Genomic DNA, 12,620 nt, shown 5'->3' on the forward strand with positions numbered 1-12,620 from the left:
TGCAGTCGATGACATGCTCACTGTTCACCGTCTCCTTGGCCTTGTAAGCCGCAGCAATGCAGTTGCCGTCGCCCTGGTCGTCTCGTTCACAGCTCACATCAATAGCGCCGTCCGGGAAAAGAACTTGAAGATCGCTCGACAGCTTGCAGGAGTACGTTTTGCCTAACGAGTTGGCGTCGTAGATGAGCCCCGTGGCGCACGAATAGCCGCTGCCTAGAGCAGAGCTACAAACATCGGAGGCATCTTGGTCGGTGCTGGCAGTGCACATGCGACACCCAAGGCCACTGAAGCCTTCGCGACACTCGCAGTCTCCAGACTCGCCGAGTTGCCCATAATCCGAGTCGCATGTTGCATCAATTGCAGAAGAAGCTTGCACTACTGTCGACAGCAGTCCCAGTGCCAGAAGAAGGCGAAGAGACCGCATGAGTCTTAATTCTTATGGGGATAGATCGAGAATGGTAGACATGGAAGACGTACACCGCTACAAGAAACATGGCAGATAGGACGGAGGAATAGAAGAATGGCTGGGCGATTGGGAAGAACCTGTATCCGATTTGCCTATGACTGGCTACGACAAGGTTCCAAAACCACCACAAAAACTGAAAAACACCATGCGAGCTGACAAACACAAGACCACGTGTTTTTATCACATAAAAATATTCGGGCCCACCACAAAATCACAGGCGACACAAAAATCTGTAAATAATCATCCCATAGTGTGTTTCAGCACAAAACGATTCTTTTCATCCAGTCATATGCCTCTATTTAAATGATTTTACCCAATCATATCACGCCATCCGTACCCAAAAGTACAAGATGACTGGTCTAGCTCGCCCTAGAGCTTGCAGTTTTGAACGCTCTTTACTTTCAAACAAGCTTCCAACTACCTAGGCCACCCACCAGCTCACGTCGTGCACCGATGCCCAGCTCACACACCTGGAACCTACTCTGCAGCGGCGTTTCGTCTGAAGACGCTGCCCTCCTTCTCCAAGGAATGAAGACTTGGAAGACGGTCAAAAGTCAGCTGATGCCGTGCACGGCTTGTACCAGCGGTGATGCGCACACAATACGCTACAAGCTTCTACGCTGCGCCTGCAAGCACTGTACGGATGCGGTTCCCTACCTGGCCTGCACCTGGCGGATGAAGGTCTTGGTCTGCCAGGATACAGACACCGTTGACATGCACGAGCTAGGCGACCATCATTCGCGTGCGCGAACGCCATCCAGGTCATGCATTACGCCGAGGTGTCGCGAGTTCATCAAGGAGCTCGCCCGTGAAAACCTAATGCCGGTACGCATCCGGCACGCTTTGGGACGCAAATTTGATCTCCCTCCTGCAGAATTACCCAGTCTGCGAGAGGTGCAAAACATCGTACACCACTTTCGGCGCACGCGGCTTGGTGGAAACGATAAGCGCAAGGCGATCGTGGAGTCGGTGAGGGCCTCAGCATTTAGTGGACGTGAAGGTGACCACGACCCCTTCACGTTCACTAGTGCATACGACACGAATAGCCTTCCTGAGGTTGGGAACGGCTCAGATGCTCGGCCGTTTCTAGTAGGAATGACGACGAAGGCGCTACTTCGTAACGCTGCAAGAAACAGCGGAGCCTGTGTCTTGCACCTGGACGCAACGTTCAAGCTGAACAGCGTCGGGTATCCAGTCCTCGTCTGCGGCATTACCGACGCCTCCAGGACGTTTCACCTAGTAGCGCTTTTTATCACGTCACAGCTCCAGTACAAGCATTTCGTGGCCGCGCTCGTTGCATTGCGTTGTGTATATGCCAGGGTTAACGGAGCAGAGTGGCGAGTGAAATTCGTGCTTGGTGACGCGGACAAGGCACAACACAAGGCCTTCCGCAGTGTCTTCGCTGACAGCTCATTTACGTACCTTATGTGCTTTTACCACATGGTGGCGAAGTTGCGTGAGCGTACTCGTGGTTTCAGCTCAGATATGTCTGCATTGGTATACAAGGGCATATACAACTTGCATTTTGCGCAGAGCGATGCCGAATATGTCGACCAGAAAGGCGGCTATGTTGAAGGAGTGGGCTGGACACGCGGATCTCGCTGCCTTCACCATGTACGTGAAAGCCCAATGGCTTGAAGCTGGCAGTGCTTTCTGACGCCATCCGGGTATGCCACTACCAACAACCCGGTTGAGCAATTCAACCGAGTGCTGAAACGGGACTACACTCACCACCGCCAGCTGAAAATGGGAATGCTGCTCGCCCAGCTACTCGCATGTTGTGGCCACCGCTCAATGGCGTTGCCTCAGTTCTCGCTCGTGTCCACCTGCTCGACGACGCTTCAGACACGCACACGGGGGCTTCGTCGCCGCGGACTGCTGAGTGAGAACATCGTTACCAGGTCCAGCATAGACTTTCTCCTTGGCGACGCTGACTCTGACCTCGTACACGTGCGCGCGCTGCCTCCCGCGAGGACGTTTGTCACAGAGCTTAACCGCGCGAGAGAAGATATGGCGATTTCTGCTCAGTTTGGTGTCCACTACGCGCGCATGGAGGTTGAGGGCCAGCCTCGTACTGGCTGGCCGGTCGATCATCGGACTGCATACTGTCCCTGCAAATACCACTTTAAAATGGGGTACTGCTGCCACTTGCTCTTTGCTCAGCAGTCACGAAGCGTTGTGGATGAGGCTGGCGAGGAAATCCTTGTGAACAGGAAGCGCGTTCAAAAAGCTGGACGCCCGCAAAATATCGGTCACGCTCTGGAGCGTCTGTAAATAACAACAACATCAACAAATATTTCCTTTGCTCACATGGCTTCATTTGTTTAGCGGTATCTACAAAGCAATGTACTAAAGCACAAATACATAATATGTTAGCGTTTGAAGGCTCGCATCACATTCGGAGCAATGAGCTGTTACCTTATAATTCCAGAGGGGCAGTGGCCCCGATCCCAACAGCATGCATATCCCGAGCGCGGTAGGCAACCGACGATGCCATCAACCTCCAGCCACGAGCCAGTCCCCGTCGTAAGCCGAAGGCCTCCCACAGCACGCTTTACTTCACCTCCAGAAGCCTGTCAGCATAAAGATCACGTGCAACAAACCACTGGCGCGCACCCTACCTCCAGACGCAAGCAGCTCTGACCACGTGATGTAGATCAGCGACGACGCGCACCCTAGCTCCAGACACAAGCAGCTCTGGACACGCGATGTAGATCAGCGACGACGCGCTCTACAGTGTGCTACAGGCCACGCCTGCTCAGCCACGTGCTCCGCCCTACGACGCTCGAGTTACTGAATGGTGAGTGGCCCACTCCTGTTGGTGGGGGAGGTGAGACAATTTAACCTAGCCCTTCCTACAACAAGACCGTCTTGAAGACGTGGGTCGTCTCTGTCCTGGTGCTGTGTTGGATTTTATGGTGTTTGTCAGGGATCTTATGGTGTTTATGATATTTTATGCTGGCTACCTGACCAGCATGTTGTATCAATTTACCGTCTGTATCCACAGTAAAAACTCACGAGTGTTATTCGGTTTTCTATTGTTACGATAATTTGTAGAATAAACGGAACGGCTTACGGACATTTTAGAATAATCAACTTGTAACTATTGCAATAGGAAGTGATTAAATAATTTTACCGTCCTCGCAGCAAATTTCAGCACTGTGACAGAATAATTTGCAAGCTAGCTAATCACTCACCCGAGATGCAAAATGGTAGCATTTGCTTGAACGGATGAGAGAAACTGAAGGTCTAGACAAGATAAGAAATACTTCTGCTTCAAACAAAGTTACATTGGCAGCTCGCTGAAACCATTGTCTTGGTCGTACTAAATAAAATAAAAGAGCTACGACGATCGACGGAATACGAACAATACTTGTCAGTACATGTAGGGTTCGCATAAATGATGAGATTACGCACAGAATGGTTACACAGTAAACACACCCAAACAGGGCCAAAGCTCGCGTCGAAGTTTACTGTGCATACTACTTTGAAGTACATATGCACATGTTTAATTTAGACCGCATCTAGGATGAGTTTACGCACAGAATGTTCGCACAGTAAGCACACCTAAACCCGCTGAAGTACACTGTTTTTATACAACGTGGATCCGACATTGGGTGCCTGCCAAATATCACATAAACGACCGACTTACTTGCAGCAGATAAGTCGTTCTTCGAAAAGATATATGGCGGCTTATTGTAGAAACGCTCTACCACAATTAACATTCCACTACTTTATTCGTCCGGCCGAAATTGTCCTACCGAGTGTTTTGCAGTATTCGTGAGCTTTTATCTACAAATGTACCCGACATTTTGCTCGGGACACCACGGCGGGCCCACTCCCCCTCATCTTTTATTTTTTCACTTTTGAATCAGCTCTAGCCAAGCACAAGCCACCAGGCGTTGAAGCTAGTGTTGTGCTTCTACGTGGGATCAATAGAACAGAGCACCTTGTGCTTGGTGTTTGGCATACCACCCAGCACGCTGTCCCGAGCGCTACGTCGAGCAGAGGAGGCTCTATCCTCTACACTGAAAGGGTACGCACCCGCGAGAATCGCGTGGCCGTCTCCTCTTCGGCAGGTCGAGTTGGCGAAGCTGGTAGAAGCCAGGGAGCCCCTCCTTAAGCACACTTTTGGCTTCATCGACGGAAAAAATCTGAGGGTGCGTTCAGACGAAATGCATATGTGTATTGATAGTTATTTAAAAATACTATGATAGCTGACTATGGATACGTTTTGCCAACCTGCAGGTTCAGCAGCCATCTAGTAGTGATCTGCAGAACACCATGTACAACGGCTGGCTGCACACTGTATTCGTCACCGGGACAATATGCTTTGCAGCCGACGGTTGCATCGTCTGGTGTAAGCATAATATTGCCCCGGGTCCTGGAATGACTCTGACACTTCACTTGGGCTCCGCAACAAGCTGCTGGATGTGATCCACTGCCCTGACCTCCGTATGAATATGGTGTCAGACTCCGCGTTTCCTTGTTCGTCATCCATGACTGGCCGCATCTTGACCCCGTTGAAGGACGGGGATTTGGAACGGATACTGCCATCACTTCGGAGCTCCGCCCGCACGATTTACAACGCCATAACGTCGGTGAGGCAAGCTGCTGAGTGGGGCATGGGGAGCATTCAGAGGGTGTATCACCGTCTAAGTCTCCCCTTGCCGTACGACCCAGAGCTTCGCGGAGTCAGGCTCAACAACTTGTTCCGGATGGTGAACTATCGGGTACGAACCGTTGGTATCTCACAGATCGGAACGACTTTCCTGGGGGATAGTGAAGGTTACGAAGGCTGACTAGTTGCTGGTTAATTGGTGCATTTTTCGAGGCTTAACAAGTTGAACAACACTACTGAAATTAGATATAGAACCTCGCTGTCGTTGAGCTTGTCAGGCACATCGTCGTCATCCTACGCCTTCTTCGTAAGAGCTCCGATCAACAGGAGCAGCTCTTGAGTGCGAGCACGCGCTTCCTCGCGATCTCGACGTACACGCTCTTCCATGTCTTGCTTCTACGCACGACGACGCTCCTCAGCCTCCACTTTCTCAGCTTGACGGCGCGCCTCCATGGCTGCCAGTTCATCGCGGCGACGTTGGTCCTCCTCCTCGCGTCGGGCTTCGGCCTTGCGCTCCTTCGCGCAACAGCAGGATCGTTTCCATGATGCTTTCACGGTTGTTGTTTGCAGCATTCTCGAGATCGTCCAGCTTCTTCTTTAATGCCGAGGTCGCCTTCATAGCACGAAGCCGTTTTGTTTTGGCAAAGCTGGCTTCGTGAGTGTCGTCGTCGTCCTCATGAGCACGCTTGGCGCCCGTCAAGTCGCGAAACACGGCCAAATCTCCTCCGCCAAGGCGGTTCGAGCGACTGCTCATCTCTGGGTATTTTGCAGCTTCGATCTCGTCCCGCGTTCGGGTGTCACGCCCCTGACTCGTCTGTGGCTGCGCGGTGGTGTCGACATTGGACCGAGTCTTTCGCGGCGGCTGTAGACCAGCGGAGCCAGGGCGACGAGTTGGCGGTGTAGGACGGGGTGTATTGGCAGCTCCGTCGAGACTATTAGCAACGAATGGCGATGACAGCAAGTCCTGAAACTCGCCTCCGCTCATTTCCGCGGACCCCAAAGTAACAGACTCGTCCGTGGCGGTGTCGGTAGCGATTGGCTCACTCCTCACAGACCCAGCATGTGCGACGCGCAGGATGGACGGATCGTCATCTTCGTAGAAAGTTTGGTCAGGTTCAACGTCGAAGCTGAAGTCGGGCTCCACGGTGCGTTGATCTACGTCCGCTTCGTCGTCAAGCTCGATGACGCTGGCCTTGTCGTCAATTGCCTGCTTGGCCTCCTTTGCTTTCTCGATGTGTGGTGGCATGCTGGCCACCCCCGTCGATTTGCGTGTGCTGTATAGCACTTTAAACTTCCGACGAAGGCTTTCGAAGTCGCGTTCAGGTGCTCCACGCGGTCGGTTCGCGTTGAATGAGACCGCGAGGCGCTCCCATTCTTCCTTCCCCAACGGCAGAACCTTCATAACGAGACTCAGCATGCGATCGATGTCGGCCATGGAATAGTTGGTGGTTCCTGCGTTCCTGACCATATCTGTATGGCACAACAAGAACATGTTAGTCAAGGTGCGGTTTCAAAGACGAGAGGCCGAGCGGCTGCATACTGATCGAAGGTGGATGTGTTGAGGGCTTCTATGGAGTGAGGAGCTGCTTGGCAGGAGGCGAATTGAAAAATGAGAGACGCAAGCTCCTGGTCGGCGCAGTTCGAACCTACAGAAGAAGCCGCTAGAGCCACCTATCTTTTGCCTTGGATCTTTCAAAGCCATAACTGCAACTTCAACGCGGTTCGCGCGGGAAATTTGCGCGCGAAACCAGTAACGAGTAGCTTGAACGCTACAGCAGAAGCCAGAGATGGCGCAAATGCTGAATCCAAAGCAACTTCACGCCGGCTGTCTAGGCTCACGTTCGAATTTCACTCGGTACAACTATGAAAAAAACGAAGTTAAACGAAAGATACTCAAATTGACTTCAAATACACCTGCTCGTTAACTATGGCCTTTACTTTGCCGCCCACTTTTCACGGGTCGTCCTCATCCTGCATGTCCCGGTGGCGGCACCCCTCGAAGCCGCACCGGCAGATAAACCAGAGATCATCGCCGTAGTCGACCGTCACCTCCTCCCCGCGGCGAATCACATGAGTGGTGGCCACCACAACAGTGGTGTGACGTCTTTTTGAGACTTCCACAAACTTGGCATTGAAACGACATGAACGGTTGCAAAACCGTATTAGCCCCCCCATCTTTTGCGCGTTGATGACCACGCGGGCGGGGTGGCTTGGACGTGCGGGACGCTGGTTCAGCTCAAGCCGGTATTCTTCGTTGCACAGGCGCTGAGAACGTGGCACATTGATGTGCTCGAGCTCACCCAAATACTGCCCCACCACCTCCCCCGGCCTGATATCCTCACCCGCCACGACGCCCAATACATTCGTCCGCGTGTTCTCCCTCAAGAACACCTTGCTCGACTCAGTCAACATGTTTCCGCATCGCCCTTCGTACGAGCAATTATTCACGTTGCAATACAGGTTGACGAGTGAGATAGGGCACGAATCAACTCGGCACGGGTTCGAACAACCGCACCACCCGTTGTTCGGCACAAACGGGAAGATGATAGCCTGAGGATTGAAAGTCTCGCGCAGGTGGACAACGTCCCGTGGCCATCGAGTAGGCACAAACACGTCGTCCGGCTCGGCCATCTGTAAGAGCGAATGCAGTTTCCTACAGGCGGACGAAGCTTGTGGTTTGGAGTTGCGATACGTTGAGCGCTCCCTATTGTATGGCGCAGCTGCTCGTTGATGTTTACCCCGGGCGCCATAACGTGCCGTCGGGGCCTTTTTCGCGCAGCAACGCGGTGGTGGGTCCTCCAGAAGCACTGGGGATGAAGTGGTCGGGCTCCGGTAGTGACGGGTTGGTGTTTTCGCTGGTTGGGGTGCTGTACCCACCGGTGGTGGGCCTTTATTGCCTTTGGTGCGGGCGCTACGGGTGTCGAAGGGACTCCTAACGCTCTTGATCTGAGCGCTACGGCTGCCAGGAGGGAAACACGGCGATGACATTGTCTGGGTTGTGCTTGAGGACAAGCTTTCACCCAGCTGAACATGACGTTGGGCGGCGAATTCTCATCGCTGCTGGAGGATTCTTCGACGCGCAGCCGCCTTCGATGGACTGCAAAGTATACAGGATTTACCATACGTCTGCAAAGCAAAGGTGCGTCAATTCAATAAACTTACAGCACATTCTAAAAGCAGCAACAAACCTTTTGAGCACAATGCTGCTGTGGTGTCTTCGCAGATTTGAAAGTGATTGAGTGCTGGGTGCATCGGAAGATATATGCTTCAAGGTTAAGTCGCTGGAGTGAGTCTAGAGTGATGGTAATCATAAAATATACAAAAATCAATATAAAACGCTAAGATGGATACACAACATAAATTTAGGTGTAGATTAGAGTCTATAGACACGATATTTATGACTTCGGGTCGGGTATGCGCACCTATGCCTCGACTTATCTGTTGCAAGTAAGTCGGTCGTTTATGTGATATTTGGCAGGCACCCATTTCTTCGTTTAAGTCTTCAAGTCAGAAGCGATTTAGATACTGTACACGGATTCTCTGCCATAGAGTTTAATGGAATCTTCAATGCAATTCTTTACTTTTTCCACCAGTGCTTCGTTTCGCCCTGCAACAACAGCGGAATCGTGCGGCGCCGATAGTTGTTCTTGTGAGTCCTGTATTCAATGCAAGAGAAGAAAGCACTTTGTCTGCCTGAGCGTCATTTCGTGAAGCCACAAAGGGCGCTCTGAACGTAAAGCTTCTGGTCGAACTGCCTCTAGCGTTTACAATTTATTTTTTACGTGAACGAGAGTACGTGATTCAGATTTTTAGGAGCTGTGGCAACAACCTTGTACCACGGTTGAAAGAAGCAGAAACCGTTTACATGTATATATGTATAAAGCTGCCAAAAATACTTGGTGTCGCTATTGTTACTTGATGCATTAATATCAACGAGGGATAACATGCAAACTATTGTGTTGTTCATGATATTCTTTCTGTCTGTATTCCCACGTGTTTTAATGTTCACAGCATACCGTAGCTCTCTACGAAATTTTGCAAGGAATGCGTACTTCGCTCCTAGCGAAGTAGGCAAGTGGCGCGGCGAACCCCGCACCACGCTTCACGTTATTCTTGGTGCAGATCTCGCTTCCAGTTAGGCCGGATTCCGCCTAAGGACTGAACAAGACCTCTTCGAACTTCAACGCGTTGACCACCCCGGCAATAAGAAGGAACTCTCGACTACAATACGTGACGCTTTACCTATGACTGGAGACTCGACGTATGCGAGCACCACTCTATGCCGCCGACTATTATATAAATTGGACTGTTGGGTGAGAAGTTGTGAAGGGGCAAAGTTTGGTGGTGCATTTCATCTCGCCAGTACAATAGCAAAGTTGAGCCTAGCGCAGGTGTAATTTGGCCACGCGAACACGTAATACCTTACCTTACCTTTTACCGTAGCAGTACTCTGACGATTTCAGTGCATCATGTGGCTAAGATAGGCCTCTCCCGTCTAAGGGATCGACTCAAACTTTCTTGTCGACCCTACGCTGTTTGAAGATGTGTGTGGCGCTCACAAACAGGCATAGACTGATGATCAGCTTGAGAAGTGTACTGTATTGTATCAGAACACTCGTTTCCTAGCAATTTCTTCGTGTTGTTGTGCTCAGTTTGTACCCCGCAAATCGCAGCACGCTGTCTTTTTATCTAAATCCCTTTAGGCACGTAGGTCAAATTGACTTAGTAAAACTAAGTTACATAAATTGCTTAACACCATCTAAGGATAAAAGTCCGGCGGGCATTGCGATTTTGCTGCATCCGCTCGCCTCTGTTGATCTTCTTCTACATGTATTTTTATTTGCCGCCCCTTCGTCTCCGGTTGGTGCAATTTCCATACATTTACACGATTTCAATACAACTCGGTAAGTGAAGCCGATCACTTAAAAAGCTGCACTTTGTGCTGCAAATAAAGCGAAAGTAATTTATTAATGGCTCTGTAATCCATACAGTTGTCGAGCACTTCTCTGCACAAAGACCACTAGGTTCTGTTCGATCATGTGGGAAATCGAAGAAGATCTGCGATACCTCCTCTTCTTCTGCATGTACCTTTCCGTGGTCATATCGTATAAAAACAACTTTGTATTCTTATCGAAGGGATCACTGGCGAAGTTAAGCTCTCGAGTTTGATGTCCTCGGGGATTATCCTTACTCGATAATCGAGCTAGTGTCACCAAGATACCAATCGATCCCAAGTCTGTATTTATCAAATACGATGTCAGTCATGGAACTGCTACATCCATCTGAGGACAATCCCCACCGAGGAAGAGTTTAGTGGACAGTCGTGACTTTCCCATGGTAATGCGTCTCATTGTAGTACTTTCTGGTGGCTTTGTATATAATATTACTAAAGAGAGGCGAGAGGGACTATCACCTACTGCTTGGCATAGAATCCCTGTCGGTGGGTATTCCAAGACTACGGATTACTGCATACTGCTGTTGCGTAGTACCATCGAAAACCTCTCGATTCACTGGGTCGCGAGACGTGATTTTATTTTACAAGTCGCCTCCATCTTAACAAGTCCAAAGTAGCGAGCTCCGCTCTCTCCAAGTCGAACTATGCATTCAAGTCTTCTTTGGTTAGGCGCAGTCGTCGCTCTCCTTGCGGTCAATAATGTCACGGCTGTATCGACCGAAGCTAATGGGCAGGTTGCCCTATCTACGAGCAAAGGCCAACTAGCTGGCGAGCGTGCTGAGGAGGAAAACAGCATCGTCAGGTCCCTCCGCGCAGTCGAGACAAGTGAAGACGAAGAAGAGAGGGATTTGCTTGGGCTTTTTGCCAAGAGCAAGCTGAAGAAGATGATGAAAAGCGAAAGCTTCAAGCTGAAGAGGTTTGGAGAATGGGACGATTTCACAGTGGGTTATATTCGTGAAAAGCTCAAAAACAAGTATCCGGACCTCCTTTTGAACTACCTAAATGTCTACAAGAAGGCAGGCAATGAGATCGTTAGACACGCTAACAATCCCAACAAGGTGACTTTCTCGAACAAAGTCCGAGCTCGTATCTACAAAACCAACTCGTAGACTTCCATGGGAACATCCTAACTGGGCTCGAAAAACACCTACGCCTGAACGCTTTAAGTGTATCCTCCTACATCTACGAAATGAATACTGCGTTAGTATGCAGGTCGGTAGTGAGATTCGCGGAAGCAAAACAACATGACAAGTAAAAGTAAATGTCTTCAATATTTTATCTCAAATCAGGCCTTACCATAACAAGCTAAACAAAATGTTTCATAAGCTCTCGATGATATCGTGGGGATGTTCTCTTTTAAGTTCAAATACACATTACGCAGTTTCAGCATTGCCTGAGAGGGGTTGAATACTACTAAAATATATTTCGATCTCTCGTTACAGCAGTTTAAAATTCCAAAGGTACACGGTTTCATCGCTACAAAGTTGATATGATTAGGACAAGGCAGCGAGTAGAGATTAATTAACTAAAAGCACATTCCGTCGATAAGATACTGCGTTAAAGGTCCCTGTACATTTTGACGTGTCATCGACATTGCCATTTGACCGTGTCGCCCATGCACGGCATCTCAAGCATATTTTGCACTAGGATAATCCATCAAAGAATACTCGAAATCCGTCTCATTTCCATCGTAAACTTGCAGGCATGAATACTTTCTCTACTGAAAAATTAACGTCAAGTATCTGCAGAAGTGCACTCAGGTCCGCTTCCTACCGTGTGGTGTCGTAGTCATAAGGTGCAGAACCGATCATTACCTCATAAGTACAGAAAGCTTAGGCGCAACAAATTAGTGTGTACAGTGCACGCCAAATGCAGCCCATCGGAGTCGTCTCGGTTGAATTTCTTTTCGTCAGTAAACAATACATTCTCCCAATACTTCCTGCAATCTGCAAATTTGCTCGCAGATTTCACTCTAGCCACCTTCTGATGGGACTTCAAGCGCTGGAGCAGGTCTCATCTAAAACAAAAATGGCGTATCGGCTCCTGTGCAGCACTCGTAGAACCTTAGATGCACTGGATCGGCGTGGGCGATCTTTTAAGAAGATAGGTTGCGCGCTATGGCGAGTCGCAAAATATATCTGGCACTCTGCTCGTCGATTATGGGTGGTCTACAGACTCCGCTGGGTACACTTAGAGTTTTCTAGGAAGTTGCTAAACGGCCATCTCTCTGCGTTCGAGGCGCCTGGCGATCGCGGCTGCTTAGTTTCACTTCCTTATAGCTCTTAATGCGCTCGCACCCCTCTGCGGATAGACGCTTTCCGCGCGGCATCGGGCTTCGGTATATAAATTGCTAATGCTAACCAAAAAGAGGCATTGTTTGCGCTCTTTTCATCGGTCTAACGTTTTTCTAAAATGGCCCACCATTGTTATATATGAAAAATTAAAATGTGCGCATAGGTGCTTAGCTATGAATTTATGTTGTAATGATATATTGCACATGACGAGGGGTAGATTATTGCTTATGCTTGCAAGCTCTTTTTGTAGATTACAAATCAGTTATCAATTCTTATGTCCTGATC

General features: G+C 49.7%; 2 protein-coding genes across 2 annotated transcripts; one reads left to right on the plus strand and one right to left on the minus strand.

Moving 5' to 3' along the window:
• Positions 1–484, minus strand: PITG_04310 (uncharacterized protein; the record flags this gene model as incomplete). Its single annotated transcript, XM_002905912.1, has 1 exon — positions 1–484. One exon carries the CDS (start codon positions 331–333, stop codon positions 214–216), a length of 120 nt encoding a protein of 39 aa, XP_002905958.1.
• A 10,201-nt stretch (positions 485–10,685) lies between these two features.
• Positions 10,686–11,150, plus strand: PITG_04314 (secreted RxLR effector peptide protein, putative; the record flags this gene model as incomplete). The annotated part of the gene is made up of 1 exon (XM_002905913.1): positions 10,686–11,150. The coding sequence occupies one exon, from the start codon at positions 10,686–10,688 to the stop codon at positions 11,148–11,150; it is 465 nt and encodes a 154-aa protein (XP_002905959.1).
• Positions 11,151–12,620: the final 1,470 nt, after the last annotated feature.

Source organism: Phytophthora infestans, genomic scaffold (assembly GCF_000142945.1).
Source record: "Phytophthora infestans T30-4 supercont1.5 genomic scaffold, whole genome shotgun sequence".
Lineage (NCBI taxonomy): Eukaryota > Oomycota > Peronosporomycetes > Peronosporales > Peronosporaceae > Phytophthora > Phytophthora infestans.